At 57.5% G+C, this 17,428-nt stretch overlaps 1 protein-coding gene across 3 annotated transcripts; it reads right to left on the reverse strand.

Moving 5' to 3' along the window:
- Positions 1–90: 90 nt before the first annotated feature.
- Positions 91–12,992, reverse strand: sec16a (SEC16 homolog A, endoplasmic reticulum export factor). Of its 3 annotated transcripts, none has more exons than XM_068335724.1 (31): positions 12,767–12,992; positions 8,440–11,735; positions 8,226–8,368; positions 8,003–8,091; positions 7,437–7,557; positions 7,166–7,355; positions 6,866–7,049; positions 6,635–6,777; positions 6,432–6,493; positions 5,611–5,749; positions 5,294–5,536; positions 5,113–5,210; positions 4,949–5,030; positions 4,729–4,846; positions 4,542–4,653; positions 4,300–4,405; positions 4,079–4,219; positions 3,889–4,002; positions 3,622–3,817; positions 3,113–3,546; positions 2,994–3,041; positions 2,747–2,911; positions 2,536–2,619; positions 2,355–2,411; positions 2,153–2,273; positions 1,939–2,076; positions 1,787–1,866; positions 1,560–1,631; positions 1,215–1,274; positions 688–750; positions 91–605 (listed from the first exon to the last, which is right to left on the reverse strand). In XM_068335724.1, exons 2-31 carry the CDS (start codon positions 11,659–11,661, stop codon positions 531–533), a joined length of 6,900 nt encoding a protein of 2,299 aa, XP_068191825.1. In that variant the 5' UTR covers positions 11,662–11,735; positions 12,767–12,992; the 3' UTR covers positions 91–530. The 3 variants fall into 3 exon arrangements, with proteins under 3 accessions (XP_068191825.1, XP_068191826.1, XP_068191828.1); XM_068335725.1 differs by having other exon boundaries at positions 12,762–12,992; XM_068335727.1 differs by lacking the exon at positions 1,215–1,274 and having other exon boundaries at positions 12,767–12,991.
- Between the last annotated feature and the right edge of the window lie 4,436 nt (positions 12,993–17,428).

The following is a 17,428-nucleotide window of genomic DNA, read 5'->3' on the forward strand; positions in this document are numbered from 1 at the left end:
TACAAATATTTGGATAGATTTATTTCGGCAACATTTAAAAAGCAGTTCTAATGTGATTTCCTGCTGTTCTGAAGGCCGACCCTCTGTCAGCGACGGAGACGACGGATTTATGGAACCCAGTCGCTCGCGGACGGGGAGGACATTTCAATAAATATCTGAAACGGGCAGCGACGCCCTCACCGTTTCTCTAATGGAGGGCGACGTGAGGAAAAACACCACAGCAGACGACTCGCCGTCAATCCGTTCTCTCACAGAATGCTGCCTCCAGCTGAAGAGCAGCAAATCAAAATCCACGACGGGAAATCAGCTATCCATCACACACACAAGCAACCAATCAAACGTGGACATCTGGACTTAAAGCGATGACTACGGCCCACAAAACAAAGCCGTCATGAAGATTGTGGACATGAACGTCTGTCAGAAATAGTAAGAACCACCGGTGTGAAGCAGGAAGAAGCCCTTCAGGAAAACACCGCGTCCCGTTTCCATGGAGATCGCTGAGCAAACGCGTCCGCTCGTCTGCAGGATGTTTACTTCATCACTGGGTACTGGCGCTGGCCGCCCAGACGCCCGGGGCGGTGGCCGCCGCCCGACGGTGCACTCGTCTGAGGGGGGAGGGTGGAAACAACAGCGTTACCGAGGGAACGGACCCCCGTCTGAACTCTAGACTCAGCTGCTCGTCCTCACCTGTGCAAACTGTGCAGGGTTATAGAAGGTGACGCCTCCAGGTACGGCTCCCTGGGCAGGACTCTGCAAAAAGGAGCCAACAGAGCGTGTTGGAACATGACTCAGCATTATTGTCCCCATGGGTGGGGAGGGAGAGGTGGATGCAGTCCCAGTGACGCGTACTGGTTTAGAACAGGAGGATGGAGGATGTGGTGAGGCAGCATCACAAACTATCTTTTAGTCACATGCACGTTTTTGACGTTACTGAAGCGGTGTGACGACGGACAGAGTGGTCCTCCAACTCCCAGCATGCTTTGCTCTGATCTACAGCTCAACTCACCCAGCAACACAAGGGTTAAGTCACGCCTCCACAGCAGACGGCTGGGGGTCACGCTGCTGGGGGTCACGCTGCTGGGGTCGTTGAGGAGGAGATGCAGTGTGAGGTTAGTGCAGCAGGGGACAGGTGAGGCGGGGGGGGGGCATGCTGCTGGTTAGCAGGTGAGGAAGGGGGATGCAGACGTGGGGGGAGCGGACCCCGTCACAGGTACCTGGTTTAAATGCTGACTCACTTCGCGTGAGAGAGAACTCATTGAGCTAGAGCGCGACAGCTAGAGAGCAGGAAACAGAGCAGAGGTCATCTGGTGTTGGGGGTCTCCATGCAGTGGGTTAGACCCCCCCTCCAACACCCCCCGTTCAGAACGAACACACAACAGCATCAGAACACAACGCCGCCTCCAACCACACGTGGACTGGAATCCGCTTCACCCCGGCTGTGTGCTTAGCATGACTCATCTGATGTGCACACAGACTCCACCCACATTCACCATAGCCCCGGTCGTCACGGCGATGGCCATCACGACTCACAAACAGGAGGTGGGAGCGACTGGTCTTACCTCTCCTGACTGGGAGCCTTCAGGGGCAGGGGGCCCTTCGGGGGCGGGGGGCAGCAGGGTGGGGTTGAACATCTAGGACCACAAACAGGAAATGAGTGAAGCAGCAACCCGACCCGTCTGGACCGGGGGGGTCCAGTCGGTCAACACATGCAAATTCATCTGTTCACGTTTTGTTAGCAGAACATCAAACCATCCCATCACCGTGGTAACCCAGCAACAGGAAGTACCTGTGGGGCGGCGCTGGTGGGTGAACTCTGCTCCTGGTCTCCTCCTTCGACGCCCTCTAGTGGCTGCTGGTCGTCGGGCGCTGCACACAGCAAACACATGTCAAGGCTCCGCCCCCTGCAGCGACCCCGCCCCCCCACGAGTGTGAACACACCTGAGCTCGGCACAAACAGGTTTGTGGGCATCGGCATCGGCGCCAACGGAGCAAACATGTCGGCGGGGGCGGGGGCTAGCCCCCCCGGCTTTGTGGTTCTCCCAGGATTCAGGACGTCCACATATCGACTCCTCGGGCCTGGGGGGGGGAGAAATGTCCCGTCGTCACCACCAGAACGCCACAGACGTCTGTGTGGGGAGGGGCTTCATCTCACCTGCCCTCCTGGAGAAGATGTTGACTGGAGGACCGCCGCCCGGCGCAGACAGGGGGCCCCCGGGGCCCGCCTTCTGAGGCATCATGGGGAATCCAGAGGGGGGAGGAGGAGGAGGCTTACTCTGAGAGACGACAGGAAAGGAGATGTCAGCCCCGCCCACAGGAAGTTCAAAGCTCCGCCCACAGGAAGTACAACTACACACCTCCTCCTCCGGCTCGTTCAGGTCCACCCACTTCTGTTTGGTCTGGTCCCACACGATCTGACAGGAGAACACAGCCCTCAGTGCAGCACACACACACACACACACACACACACACACACACACACACACACACACACACACACACACACACACACACACACACAGGTACACACGCCATTACCGATTTGTTGGTGTCGTCCGGTAGGTGCGCTTCGCTCCTCCCCTTCCACAACAGGCTTTTAAACCAGTTAACTCCACCTCCTCCCTGTGAAAACACACCCAGTGGCCACCGGGGGCAGCAGTGAGCACCAGTGGCCACCAGCGGTCACTAGTGGCCACCAGGGGGCAGCAGTGACCGCACGCCGATCACCTGCCAGCTCATCAGGACGAACCTTTTTCGGGGAGTCTTTCTTGGCCTTCTTCACCTGCTCGCTCCGCGGCTGCTCGGGGATGGGGGGTGGGGGCGGCGCCACCTGCTGGATGAAGGAGTTGCTGCGCTCTCTGCCTCCGGAGTGAGTGGACGACTCAGATGTGGTGCGAGAGCGACGCCCAGAGGCCTACACACCAGGAAGTCCAGTTACCCACACTGACCACGAGCTCACCCACAGGAAATGACATCAGAGGGGGGGGGGGACTCACCATGTGACCGGAGGACTGGGACGTGGTCCTGGACCTCCTCCCGGGACCCTGCAGCACCAGGAGAGAGGTGTGTTCAGGACATAAAGCAGCGTCTGAGTGGGGGGTGGGGGGTCACTCACCATCTGGGCCATCCTGTCGTACAGGTCTGTCTGCGGCGTGAAGGAGCGCCGAGGCGGGGAGGTGGACACCGGCGGGGCGTGGTGCATCTCTGGGGGGGCCTGGGGCAGCTGCTGCATGGGGGGCATGTGGCTGGGAGAAGGGGGCATATGCTGGGGCAGGGGGGGGTTGATCTGTACAGGTGAGTGGGGTCCCTGAGGGAGCATGTGCGGTGACATTTGGCCTGCTTGCTGTGGGGGGGGTCCTGGATATAGCTCTGTCTGCTCGGGGTGAGGATGGAAGGGGGTTGGGGCAAAACCAGAATCCTGAGGGGGGTAGCCTGGAACGGGCATCTGGCCCGGCTGTCCACCAGGGGGCACGGGGTAGAACGGGGGCGCATCGGTGGAGGGGAACAACTGGGGGGGGGCCATGCCATCCTGGAGGATGGAGGGGGGAGCTGGGGGAGAGACAGAGAGATGAAATCCGGGGGAAGGGGAGAGAACAGACCCCCCCTCTGAGCCAGTCCACCCACCTGGAGGCATCAGCTGGACCCTCTGAGGGGGGGGGCCGGGCAGCAGTGAGGTCATCAGCGGGTTGTCGGGCGGAGGGCCGTCCATCTCCGTGAGCTGGGGTTGGGTAGGGCTGGGGGGGTCCAGGTCCGAGCTGGGGCTGCTGCAGTCGAACTGGGAGGGCGTGGTCCTGTCCTCGCTGTACCTGATGGCCCCCGTCTGTGAGAGGACACGACCGTTAGGACATGCTGGGAACCAGAGGCCACGCCTGAATGACCCCCCCATCTCACCCGGATCTGTCTGTCCAGCTCCCGCAGCCGGATCAGCCAATCAGGCTCCAGGAAGAGCTCCTGCTCCGGCTTCTCCTTCAGCTGGGGGTCGAAGAACCGCAGCTTCTCCGACATCTGTGGACGACAGGGTTCAGGAGGCGGAGCCACACGCAGGTAAGCGACAGCACCGGGGGGGTGGGGGTGGTGGCACCTGGATGGTCTGGCTGATGAACACGGGGGAGTAGTAGCCGGGCTGCGTGAGGACGCTCCTGGAGATGACTTCACAGTAGTGGAAGGCCTGAGCGCTGAGCCCCGCCTCCGCCAGGCGACACGCGTAGATCAGCTTGAACACCTGGGGGGGGCCAGAGCGCCGCGCCGTCACGCTTCACGTTACAGGAGATGCAAAAACCATCAAGAAACAAACAGACGCACCTGGAAGTTGGGGAGGGAGCAGGGGTGGGAGCCCAGAGACTGGGCGTACTCGTAGGCCTCCGTCCTCTGGATCGCCTCGTTGGTGGAGAACTGGTGGAAGGGCAGACTGCAGAAGAAGAGAAGATGGTGTGTGTGTGTGTGTGTGTGTGTGTGTGTGTGTGTGTGTGTGTGTGTGTGTGTGTGTGTGTGTGTGTGTGTGAGACAACACCTTCACTGGGTCAGTGTGTCTGCCTCCGCCTCACCTGTGGTTGGAGCCAATCAGAACCATCTTGGTGCTCTTCTTGGTGAAAACTCCCAGCCCCACCTGGGCCATCAGGTAGCAGAAGTGGGCGGCGTCCATCAGGCCTTTGGACGCTGCGGGACGAACACAAGGTGAGACGGAGCGGCGCTGGGGGGGCGAGGGGCCAAACCGTCAGCGTACGACCCTACCGAGTGTGTCGCCCATGGTGGTGATAGTGCGTGTATCCAGGTCCAGGGTGTGCGTGAGGTTGGACAGCACCATTGCCAGGTGGGGGCGCCAGTCGCCCCACTTCTCCTCGCCGCAACACTGCAACGACACAAACACGCCTCAGAACGGGGGGGGGGCAGTGGCTTCAAACGAACAATAGTGAGTGAAGGGTTAGAAAGAGAAAGCTAAAGCTAAGCTAACGGTGGCTGAAGCAGGCATCCTCCCGGACATCAGCTGGTAAACCGTCTGGAGGGGGTCGTTGATGGGCAGGCTGTTGGCGAACCTGAACACACACACACACACACACACACATCAGATGAGCAGAGCCGTCCCGGCACGAGGCGGCAGCCGTGATTGGTGCTCACCTCGTCATGACGCGTGCGTGCGTCCTGTTGTCCATCTTGCTGGCCAACAGCAGGGCGTGTCCCCACAGCCCCCCCTTCATGGCTGCTTCCAGCGCGTCCTGTAGCGACAGAACACAGTTTGTTCCTGCTTCCCTGGCGTTCGTCTGGTTCTCTACACGCTGGCTGAGCGCCGTTCCTTCACCTTCTTGCGGCCGAACAGCAGCAGCTCCCTGAAGCGCTCCGTTTCTTTGCCCACGTTCTCCGGGACGGTCATGAAGGTGTCGGACAGGAGGGACAGCGGCCCCGCCCCCGGCTCCTCCTCGGCGCGGGCCAGCGGCTCGTTGTTGAAGTCGATCAGGTTGGCTTCGTTGGGACTTTTCCCCGGCAGCCAGACGGAGCGGTGCTCCTTCAGCAGCAGGTCGGCGATGTCGGTGCCGACCACAGTCTGGAAGAGGAGCGGCGCATCGGTGAGACGGCCGGCGTCGACGCCCCACTTCCTGTTCCTGTGAGCGCTCTTACCCCGTTCTGTCTGCACAGCAGCACGATGAAGTCCCACAGCAGGCGGGCCGAGTCCCGGTCCAGCAGGGCGGAGTCTCGAGAACACTCCAGCGCTTTGCTCTGGGAGAACTTGATCACGTCCACCTTGTGGGTCTCCTCCCTGAGGGGGGGGTCCTGATTAGTCAACGCAGTTCTATGGAAACATTTCATTGAAGGAGATCTACTATAGAAACTAGATATATTAATAAAAGACTCTTGACCCAACATGACCCAACATGTACCCGGTGCATTCTGTCATCAGGTTTCAGAGATGTGTACCTAAAAAGGTATAAAAGTGAAAATGTGACCTTGACCTAGTTTTTCAAGGTCAAGGTTGTGATCTAATTTTCATCCCCTTGCCTCCCTGAATATAACGCCTTTTGTTTCGTCTTTCTTTCTCATGTGGTTCCTGACATGCGTGCAAAAATATCTCAGGATAGAAAATATGTCAGACCATAGATCAAGGCTAGTGTTTCGATCTATGGTCTTACTCACACTGGCCTTCTCCCTCGTCTTTCTATCTTATCCGGTTCCTGAGTGTACAAAAGTTGAAATTTGCCCTTGACCTAGTTTTCTCAAGGTCAAAGTCATCACCTCATGTTCATCCCCTTGGCTGCCTGAGTCATGTGCTTTTGTTCTTTCTTTCTGTAACGGTCCTGAAGATATTTGACTAACGGACGGACGGATGGACGAACACAGGAACACTGACGACTACATCACCGCTCTGAAGCTGGATGTAACCAGACATAGATCAACACTGGTCGTGTGGCTCTCGGGTGACACTGAGGACAGACGTCTCTAACCTGACCAGCGGTCCAGGGAATGCTCGTAGCTCCGCCTGGTCCGGGGTGTCCAGCAGCAGGGTCTGAAAAAACAGGCATACTTTGAAACGCTGGACTCTAACGTTCCTCCATGGACCCCATCAGGTAGAACTGAAGAACCTGATGGTGCCTGGGGGGGGGGGGGGGGGGTTGAGAGGCCCTGTCTTGACGCTATCAGATGTTACCTCCACGCTGTGGATGTCCACAAGGGCGGGCTGTCCAGCAGAGGGCAGGTTGGGCAGAACTTGGACCAGATGACCTCCAGGTCCGAAGCGGGCGCAGCGGTGGGGGATGGTGAACTTCTCTGGGGTCGCAGGACGTGGAGGAGCTGGAGGCAAAATAAAGGTTTACCGAGTGAACTATTAGACGGAACCTTTGGTGGGTTTGAGGGGATCCCTGAGGAGGTCTGGACTCACGCTGCTCGGGGGCGATCCAGGTGCTGTCTGCTGGGTAGTCAGAGGGGTAGAGGTACTGGCTGTAGTTCTGGGAGGCGTCGGGCTGGTTGGGGTACTGTCCGTAGGAGTAGTCCACAGCCAGGGTGGAGGAGGTGGCGTCGTAGACGGCTGACACCAGGTCAGGCTGGCTTCTGTAGACCTGGCTCTGCAGGGTGGGGGGACAAAAGACAAAGGAGGGGTCACGGGACGCTTGATGGCGTCGCTCTGTGGCATCGGAGAGGATTGACCCTGAACCCCCAGAGCGGCCCCCGGCCCCGCTACCTGCTGGGAGCGTGAGCTGAAGCTGCTGCGCCGGCTGTGGTGGCTGTGGGAGCTGTGGGCCGACTGCTCGCTGTGGACGCTGCGTCGGTCAAAGTCGTCCCCATACACGTCCCCCCGACGCCGGTAGTCATCGTCAAAGCTGGCGTCGTAACTAGGGTAGTACCGCCACTGGTCGTCGTACGCCTCTTTCCTGTGGGAGGAACGTCTGAGCGTTCAGAACAACACGAATCGGTTTAACGGTTCCACTGACGTGGGACAGGTCAAGGGTTACCTGGGATACGTGTGATGGTTATAGTAGTTCTCTCTGCCTCTGTAGGGATCATCATAATTAGACCAGTAGGTCTGGTCGTAGTAGCCCCTGTACTGCGGGTCATAATGCCCGTAGTTGTACCCTTCCAACAGAAAAAGGGAGATTATATATTATTAAATGGTGAATATACATTTGGAGGAAGAAAAGTTCCAGCTTGAGGTACAGTGATCCCTCGTTCCTCGTGGTTAATGCGTTCCAGGAACCACACGTGATTAACAAACTCCACGATAGAACGATGAACTATTTATCTTATTATTCAGGGTAATTAAACCACCTTCTATCTGTATCACCTTTAAAACACTCTGATAGACTGTTTAAAGCCCTTCTGTGTCTCACGGAAGTCCGAGATTCACAGAACGTAGTGCACTTCAGGATGCCATCAGCCAATAGAATGCGCGTATGGTATCACGTGACTGTCTACCAAAAATCCACGATGAGGTGACGTTACGAGTGTTGATACGCGAGGGAGCACTGTAATGGGAAAAAGATTCCTTTGTGTTGGCGGTGACATCAGCTGTGGGTTGTACCTCCATAACCATAGTGCTTGGCATAATCTGCATAATATTCGCTGTAGGCACTTCGGTTTGCTCTGTGGTACTCGTCAGGATATCCCTGCCTGCAGGTGAAGGAAACGAAGGTCAGGTTTAGCGTTTAGCAGGAGCAGCTACAGCAGACGTGAAAACCACACCATGGAACCAGTAAACGCTGCTCTGGACTGGTTTGTGGGTCTGGTGTGAGGCGGCGGCCCACCTGGATGACGGCCTGTCGGAGTACTGACTGCTTCTGGAGCTGGGCCGCTCCGGCAGGGGCTCTCTGTAGGGGTAGTTGGGGTACGCTGGGGGCTGTCCTTCATATCGGGCACGCCAAGGATCAGACTTGCTGCTGTAACCGTCCTGGGGAGAAAGGGTATCCGTCAGGGTCACATGACCCGCTCAGAGCCCAGCAGAAGGCTTCGTCCACTCACCTGATAATACTGCTGCAGTCTGGGGTCCCCTGGTGGGGGGGGTGGGTACTGCCCAGGAAGATAAGGCGCTCTGCCCTCTGGGAATTCACCATAACTTCCATAATATCCACTGTACATGGGCCCTGAGCCTGGAGGGGGGGGCCCGTACCCCTGGCTGCCTGCAGAGGAAGGCGGTCGAGGCGGTTCTGCAGCAGCTGGCAGGGGGGCTCCTGGAGGGGCTGTTTCTTGAGGGACAGTGGGGTACGAAGCAGCAGCAGGAGGAGGGGGGGGAGCGCTCCCTTCCGTAGAGGCTTGAGCTGAAAACTGGCCGTGGGGGGGTTGTGTTCCACTGACCACTGCCTGAGAATCTGCAGCGTTAGGAGGTTCGGCCGGGGGTCGCTGGGCGTCTGCAGCCATTAGGGAGGGGGCCGGGGGCCCCGGCGGGGTAGATGAGGAGATGGGAGACTGGACAGGGCCTGCCCCCTTCCCTCGGAACCCCTGCTGAGCGTCTTTGGTGACCTGCAAGTAGAAGCCGTTGCTGGAGTGGGGGGGCTCCAGCGCTGACGCTTGGCTTTGGTGCATAGAAAAATCCAGCAGCTCGTAATTTGACGGCTGCTTGTGGTTACTGATGGGGGGGGCCACAAAAGAAGACTGTGGAGGTCCTTGCGGAGCAGGGGGGTCGTCTCCAGCGCCTGGTGCGGGACAGCGGCCCGGCTGAGGCTGAGGGGGCGCCGTTATGTCCGATTGGGTCACGTCTGTCTTGTCTCTGGCCAGGTTGAGCGGGACGGGGCTGAGGGGGCCCGCCGCCATCAGTGGGTTCTGATTGGAGGGTAAAGGAGGTGGCTGGGAGGGGCCAGCACCCTGTGGGACTGGTCTCAGGGGCGGGGTGGGGCTACTGAGACTGGCAGACTGGGCGGGGCCGCTCTGGGGAATCACGCTGTAGCTGGATGCGGGCGGGGCGATCAGAACCGGCTGCTGGAGCGCGTCGGACACGAGGAGCGAGGCGTAGCCCAGGGGGCCGGACGAGTCCGCCTCGCTCACCTTCGGGGGGTTCTCCAGGTTTTCTGAGTGCTGCTGTGAAATCCTTGGGGAGGGCTGTAGGTCCAGGGGGCCGTCCTCTGGGGGCTGGATGACGTCAGCGCTGGGCTCTCGCAGAGGGGCAAGGACCGTGGGTGCGGCGGGGGCCAGCAGGATGTTAGCGCCCAGGCTAGCAGGATCGTTCTGGGCCCAGAGCGTTGTGGCCGGACTCTCGCAGGGCCGGCTGGCCCCCAGAGCGCGGGATGAAGGTCGGGAGTGAGAGTGCACCCCCGGAAACGTCACGTGAGCGCCGCCGTCTCCAGGCACCGGATGCAGGGGGGGCCCCGGTCTGTAAATGTTCTCCATGTTGTCTGGCGGGTGCTCCAGGTTGCCCGGCGTAGAATCGGCACCGTGTTCTGCCACCATCTTGGCCCTGTCGACCTCCGGGGGGCGCACCCCCACCCCGTGGGAGCGCACCGGTTCGAAGGAGCTGTTGGCGCTGGCCTGGAAGTTCCCAGTGGGTTTGGGGGGGCTGGGCGTGGGGGGCCACGTCTGCTCCAGGGGGCCTTGAGGCGGGGCTCCTGCGTCTGCCGCCGGAGACGAGTCGATCTGCTCAAAGTAGCCCCCGGTGGCAGCAGGTGGGCCGGCCTCGTCGGCCAGGCGGGGGCTCTCCTGCTGAATGAAGGTGCCCAGCACCCCCTGGTGGCGGCGGGGGCCGGCGCCGCTCCCGTGGCTCACGCTGCTGTAGCTGGACGACACGCTGGCAGAACGCGTCGGCCTCGCCACGGAGTCCGGAGTCTCCAGGTTGGGGCCGGTCTCAAACAGGTCTCCTGTGTGGGCGGGGGCAGCGGCGGGGCCCCCGTGGGCGGGGCTGGGTAACACCTCTTGGTTTGGAACGCACTCCAGATTCTCCACATGGTCGTCCTGGCACTGGGGGGGCTTCTGGGCGAGTCCCTGCGATGCATAGTGACCGTCATTCATGTACGGGACGTGGGCGTGGTCCTGGTAGTCCAGCGGCACACCGGCGTGGCCCCCGGCGTGAGCGGGGTTGCTGCTGGGGGGTGGGGCGGAGCCCGGACCCCCGTTCACAGCCCTGCTCCTCTCGTCTGCCAGCGTTTCCTCGTTCTCCACGTCGTTGTCTTTGAAGAACATGGCCAGCGCTCCGGGCTCCTGGGGGTATGAGCCGGGGGCCCCCCCAGGGACGGACCCGGGGAGGGACACATGCTGGAAGGCAGCCGGGTCCGGCCTGGGCTGGGGGTGGCTCAGGCTGGACCCCATCTGGTGGTAGCCTGAGTCCTGCGGATGCTGGTTGAACCAGGGGTCCTGGGGGGGGCAGCTCTGGCTCAAGTAGCTCTGGTTTTGGGAATTATGAAGTGGGGGGGCATTGGGGTCAGCCCAGTGGGAACCAGGGGCCTTGGCAGGGTTCTGAAGAGGGAAGGGTGCTTGGACCTGGGGGTGTCCAGGTTGTGGAGGGGTGGGGACGTTGTGATGAGGTGACGGCGTGTGAGAGGGGTACATCTGCGCCTGGGGGGGTAAATTAAAAGGCTGTGGTGGGGGGTCACTGGTAGGCTGGAAGTAGTTCTGAACTGACGGGGGCCGACTTCCGTGATCAGGAGCCCACTGGGAGGAGGAGGCTGGAGGCACGGGCTGGAAGGGCTGGGGGGGGCCCGAGCTGGGGGCTACATGCAGCGGCTCCGGGGCCCCGTGCAGCGGCCCTGGGGCCCCGTGCAGCGGCTCCGGGGCCCCGTGCAGCGGCTCCGGGGCCCCGTGCAGCGGCCCTGGGGCCGTGGACGATGGCTGTTCTCTTGAATTAAAGTACCCCTGTTCGCCGTGTGAGGGCGGGGCATAACCCATGGCACTGGGGGCCTGGGGCACATTATGGGATGCTGCATTATGAGGGTTGTAAAGGGTCACCCCTGGAGGACACACTGGGGGGCCGACATCCTGCTGCTGCGGGGCCAGCCCCGGCCCCGCTGGAGAGAACATGGCATGAGGAGCCTGCAGAGGCGGAGGGTGGCTGTTGGGCATCGTAGGGACGCCCCCCGCCGCCATAGGTGGTGGGGGGGCTCTCACGAAAGCAAAAGGGTCCGTCATGGGCTGGGGGGCCGGTGGCATGGTGGTTGTCCCTGCTGTGTGCTTGTGAGGCCTGGTCCTGCGGAACATATTAGGCCCCGACGGAGGGGGGCCAGAGGCCCCCGGGGGTCCGGTGCGAGGAGGAGGCTGCATGGCTGCAGAGCTAAAGGGTCCGAGGACCGAGTCACAGGGGGGGGGTCTGTCACCACGGAGACAGTCAGGCGGCGCTGGAACAGAGGGAACGGAGGTGAGGTCACACACCTGTGTTTGAGCAACGCACTGATCCTGGTGAACAAAGGGTGAACGTGTCACCTGTCACACACACACACACACACACACACACACACACACACATACACACACACACTACGCTGTACATGCTTCATGCCAGAGGGAATATTTAACGTTTAAAGGACCGGGGGGTTCTGAATGGGGTCCACCAGCTGACAGGAAACAGGAAGCCCCGTGGATCGTTTACACAAACAAACAAACAAACAAACAAACAAACAAACAAACATCCACCGTCAACATCCGGTATTCTCAACAGGAACTTCCTGCCTGAACGCTCGGCTAACAGGTGTGTGACACGTTTAGACACAGATTCAAAACACGATAATAATCAATAATCAATCACGGGTGAGCGGAGATGACGTCACGTGTCAGGTGGCCGTACCGAGACCTTAAATGGAGGTCAGACCCAGACTCGATAGCCTGGGCCGGTGACCCGGATCCGTCCGGCGCTGACCGGGGCTAATGCTCACCGGTCTGTGACGTAACGACTACGGACCAAACTCCCGGTTCTGACGGCGGTGACCCTCCGCTGTGAGCCCGACACCCTCCGGTAACGTTCTCCCTCACCCGCCCGTCGTCATGTGACACGACGGGCGGACATTAGCGCCCGGTGAGCTAACGGTCAGGCTATCAACGCCGTGTCCTGGAACGCGCTGTCGGCTCGCGCGACGCCACGACTTCCGGGTTTACCGTGAACGAACGATTACCGACTAGGTGAACACACCGTCTGACCCGTTACCGGATGCGGAGCGGAAACGAGCCGGTTCACTCGAGCCCGTCTGCGTTAGCATCGGTGCTAGCATCACCGGCTAACTAGCCTACGCTAACCAGAGGAGCCACCGTTCCGGGGCCGGTGGAGACGCCCGGATGAGCCGCTCACACTGAACCCACAGCCCGCTGCGGAGCGCAGTGACCCGGAACCGACGCCCGGGACCCGGGACGGGTTGAGACAGGAAGCAAACCTTACGGATGAGCAGGAGAGCGAGTCCGACGCGCCGCCGCCATGTCCAGCGAACACATCCTAGTAGGCTACGTGTACAAGCAGCGTCACGGGCCAAACACGCTGCGTCACCACGGGGCGGGGCCTGAGAGGTCCTGGCTGCGGAGTGACGTCACGCAATTAAATCATCCAATCAGTGTAATCCACTCAGGAGTATCTGCTAGACACGAGACGCCGAACGGATTAGAGGACACGTGATGTAAGCAGGGTCATGTTAGCGGCTATCGATTAAAATCAATAATCAATTCTATTCCCAAACCAATTCCACTGGACACGACATCTACGAGTTTAACAATCCTTTATCCACCTGAGGGTCACCTTTGATAGCAGGGAAATAAATAGTTACTTATTTGTTTGAAAATTTTCTTTCCTCTGAACTAATAATAGTAATACTAACAATAATTGATAATAGTAATAATGATTATAATAATAATGGTTGTTGTTAGTGTGGTTGCTGTTGTAGTTATCATTATTATTAATTTTAAATATTTACATTCCTCCATGTTTACCTTCTACATTCTAACAGGATCATAGATGGAAAGTTACAGTAACATAAAGCAGTAACATAAAGCAGTTTAAAACTGCTTTATGTTACTAAAATTTCAGTTTTAAAAAAAAAGGATAATCCCAATGACTTTAAATATCATTAAATGAATTTAATGTACACCTACATTAGAGACTCAAAATAATAAAAATATGATTTCTGCACCTGTAACAGTCGAAAAGAGCAACACCTTCAGTTTGAGTGTGAACTTTATTCACTAGGGGGCGCTATGGCGTCATCTTCCGTCTGGCTGGTGTTAGTCCATGATAAATGATTTTATCCTGACCCAGAATAATTCAGTTTGCTGCGCTCTAAATGTTAGAATGTGCCGTTGCAGCGCAGACAGATATAACACTAATTAATTAATGTTAATTACATTAAAACCTGTTTGTGAATAAACAATCTGTTTCTATGCTCATTTAATAACAGCGTTCCCAGCATTTAGAGGTTCCTCTAAAAGCATTATTTTTTCAGATGTTGTTGTTGTAAATGTGATAAAGGTGTGAAGTATATTAACATATCTAAAAAATATATATATATATAAGTGAAATTAATGTAAGTCATCCGTGTCACATGAGCGTCAGACGTTGTGAAGAGAAACACGTGTTACAAACACATTCATTCAGTTCAGACCCTCTAAATGTTTTCCTCACACCTCCTTCTCCCTTCTGCTCAGACTTGTTAACCGAAACCTGCCCCCCACCCCACCCCGCTGTATCTGGAGACTCAGGGCCACGGGGCAAGTTGGAACAGACCTTCACGTTTACACCTCAGGCCCCCGGCTCGTCCTCTCAGTTGCCTGATGAGTATTGAGTAATCCTGAAACTCAGGTGAGATAAGAACTAATCAGCATTCAGGATCATCAATAAATCTATTTTAGGTGCTGATCTCTGATTATCGATAGGAGACAGATGTCATGACAAAATAATCTGATTGAACATTTGATTTTCAAGCTATTTTTTAGATTTTGAATTTGAATTTAGTTGTATAACCTAAAATACAGTGAAAAAAAAACACGCTACTGAGAACAAAATAAAAAGCTTCAGAAACAGGAAACGTGTCAGTGGTGATGTCATCGTGTCGGTTTCATCATCACGTCCAGGTGAGACCCTTAATGACCCTCGTGTTGATTGGAACCGGTCCCTTTGGACCAGGGCCACTTCCATGTGGTGTTCAGGGCCCGTCAGTGTTTTCTGCCCCCGGTGGCGCTCCTCAGAGAGTACCCCCACCCCCCCACCCCGTCATTATATCTGTGCTCAGACACCGCCAGGAGAGCGGTTAATGTTTGGTTAACCACCTCCATATCAACACGGGCCGCGTGGTTTGTTAATGGAGTTCATCATCGTCAACATCATCACACACACACACACACACACACACACACACACACACACACACACACACACACACACACACACACACACACACACACACACAGATTCCATCTCCAGGTGTGAGTGTTTTGGAGCTCTTATCGGTGGATCTCCAGCGTTCTGGTTTCTGGCTTGAGAATCCCACTCCCACCACGCCTCTGCGTTACCGTTACCATGGATACCGTATGTCAGACAGCAGCAGAACTGCTCAGACAATCACAGCGACTTGTTTGAATTGTTTCACGCGTGACCCTTTCAACCACCTTGTTGTTTCACATGATGTTCTGTACATTAATTTTCTGCAGGTTGTATTTATGGTCTTATTTTAATTTTTACTGAAGCAGGTTCTTGTTTCCACGACTGACCTGAGATCAGAAGATCCTGGACTGAATGAAATCACAAGTTTATCATTAAAAGGGTTCAAATAATGAGCGGAATGCTAACGGTCGCTAACATGAGGCAGGTAGACGCTGACAAACACGAACCAGGTGGGGGACGCCGTTGCCGAGGTGACTGATCACATGACACTGATGGACTGGAGCCAATCAGGATTCAGGATCAGGTTTCAGTTTATTTCATGATGAGATTCAATCTAATTTCATTTACGCCCCATTAAAGCAGACGTTAGGGAAGAGTTTCTACCGGTGGAGGATTGATAGCTGTACCAGCAGTGGTGGGAGGGAGGGGGGTAATGGGGGGGGGGGCAGTCCATGTCCCATCTGTTCCTGCCACTCCCTGGGATCCTGGGAACCCTGATGGGTTCCAGCGTTCTGCAACAGGCGTCATTTATCGATTTTAAGGTGAGAGAAGCCCCGGGGGGGGGGGGGGGGCATCTGTCAGCAGCGTCCCGTGTGTGTGGCGTGTGCGGTCCGTGTTAATACACACTATAAAACTATCTCCTGAATCTGGGCTTCCTGTCTGCGGCTTGTGGGGGGGCTCGGGTTTCCCTCGCTGGCATGTCCTGCGTCACCCCCTCCCCACCTGGAATGGCGACCACCACGCTTTAATAAGCCGTTTCACCGAGGGTCAACTCTCCTTTCTCCACGGCGTCAGCTGGGTCGCCCCCCATCCAGCCTCCTCACCCCTCCCTCACCCGGACCCCCCCCTCTGGCATGTGTTCAGCTCAGCATTGTTTACCACGCGCAGCATTTCGGAGGGCTAGCGTTACACCGGGGCAGCTGTTGGCACCATGTGCCTCCCCCTCGGGCGGCTGGCCGACGGCACGCAGGCCCCCGCCTCACACACCCCGCAGCACCCCCTGAGGACGCCCCCCACCACCCTGGCCGGCCCGCCACTCGGCCTTGGTGGAAAGCAGTAGCCCCCCAGTCGTATATCAGATGCCAGTGTGATGTGGAGACAGGGCCGTGGCGCTAACCGGTCCAGCTGCAGCAGGGGCCACACGGCCGCCAACAAGGTGCATCATGGGTACCTGCAGCAAAACCAACCACTTTATTCCTCCCAGCATGCCTGTCATCGGGGGGGGGGTCACCAGCTCCTGTTATTGGATCTACCGGGGCCTCCTGGTCAGACCCGACCCGGTCCACCCAGCTGCCCCCCTGCCCCTCTCGTTGGTTTGGGGGCGCGTTAAAGACGCTCCCTAAATAAAACCCACTCGAAGGCGTCCGTGTCTCCGTGATGGTGGTGGTGGTGGGGGGGGGTCGGGGAGCCGGGGGGTGTGTTTGTGGAGGGACGGGGGAGATGCTGAATGCCGGTAATCTCACCCCACCCGCCCCCGGAGGGCCCAGCCAGTCGTGTGAGAGTGATGAAGAGGAGCAAGGTCAGGGCGACAGTTGTCCACGCCGGCCCGTTCCTCTGGGGGGGGAAAGTGATCCGGGACAGCTGACGCCCCAGTTCACTCCAGACCCGCTCCTAATGAACGTGGAACTCAGGCCCACATGGAGGTCTCAGCATCCCACACACACACACACACACACACACACACACACACACACACACACTCCCAGTCAACATCTCGTGGCTACAGGTCACGTTCTAGAGGTCATGCGGCTCCTGGAACACTTTTAGATTATTAAGATGGAGTTGAGGCCTGTCCCCCCCCAGGATGGATAGGATCAGGAATGAGTCCATCAGAGGGACAGCACATGTTAGAGGTTCTGGAGATAAAGTCAGAGAGGCCAGACTGAGATGGTTTGGACATGTCCAGAGGAGAGATAGTGAATATATTGGTAGAAGGATGCTGAGTTCTGAACTTCCAGGCAGGAGGCCTAGAGGAAGACCAAAGAGGAGGTTTATGGATGTAGTGAAAGAGGACATGAAGGTAGTTGGTGTGAGAGAAGAGGATGAGAAGACAGGGTTAGATGGAGGACACTGATTGGCTGTGGAGACCCTGAAGGGAAAAGCCCAGAGGAGAAGAAGAAGAAGAGGACAATATTTATATTAACAGTATTCATAATGACAGTATTTATATTCACACTGGGGGGGGGGGCACAGTGGTTAGCGCTGCGGCCTCACAACACGGTGGACCCGGGTTCGAGTCCCGCTCTGTGCGGAGTTCTCATGCTCTCCCCGTGTCTGCGTGGGTTCTCTCCGGGTTCTCCGGCTTCCTCCCCCCTCCAAAAGCATGCGCTTCAGGTTGATTGGCCGGTAGGAGTGAGTGTGTGTGCGTGGGTGTCTGTCTTTGTGTGTGGCTCCGCGGTACACTGGCGTCGTGCCCAGAGTGTCCCCCGCCTCACGCCCTATGCCAGCTGGGAT

This window comes from Antennarius striatus, chromosome 15, assembly GCF_040054535.1.
Source record: "Antennarius striatus isolate MH-2024 chromosome 15, ASM4005453v1, whole genome shotgun sequence".
Taxonomy (NCBI): Eukaryota; Metazoa; Chordata; class Actinopteri; order Lophiiformes; family Antennariidae; genus Antennarius; species Antennarius striatus.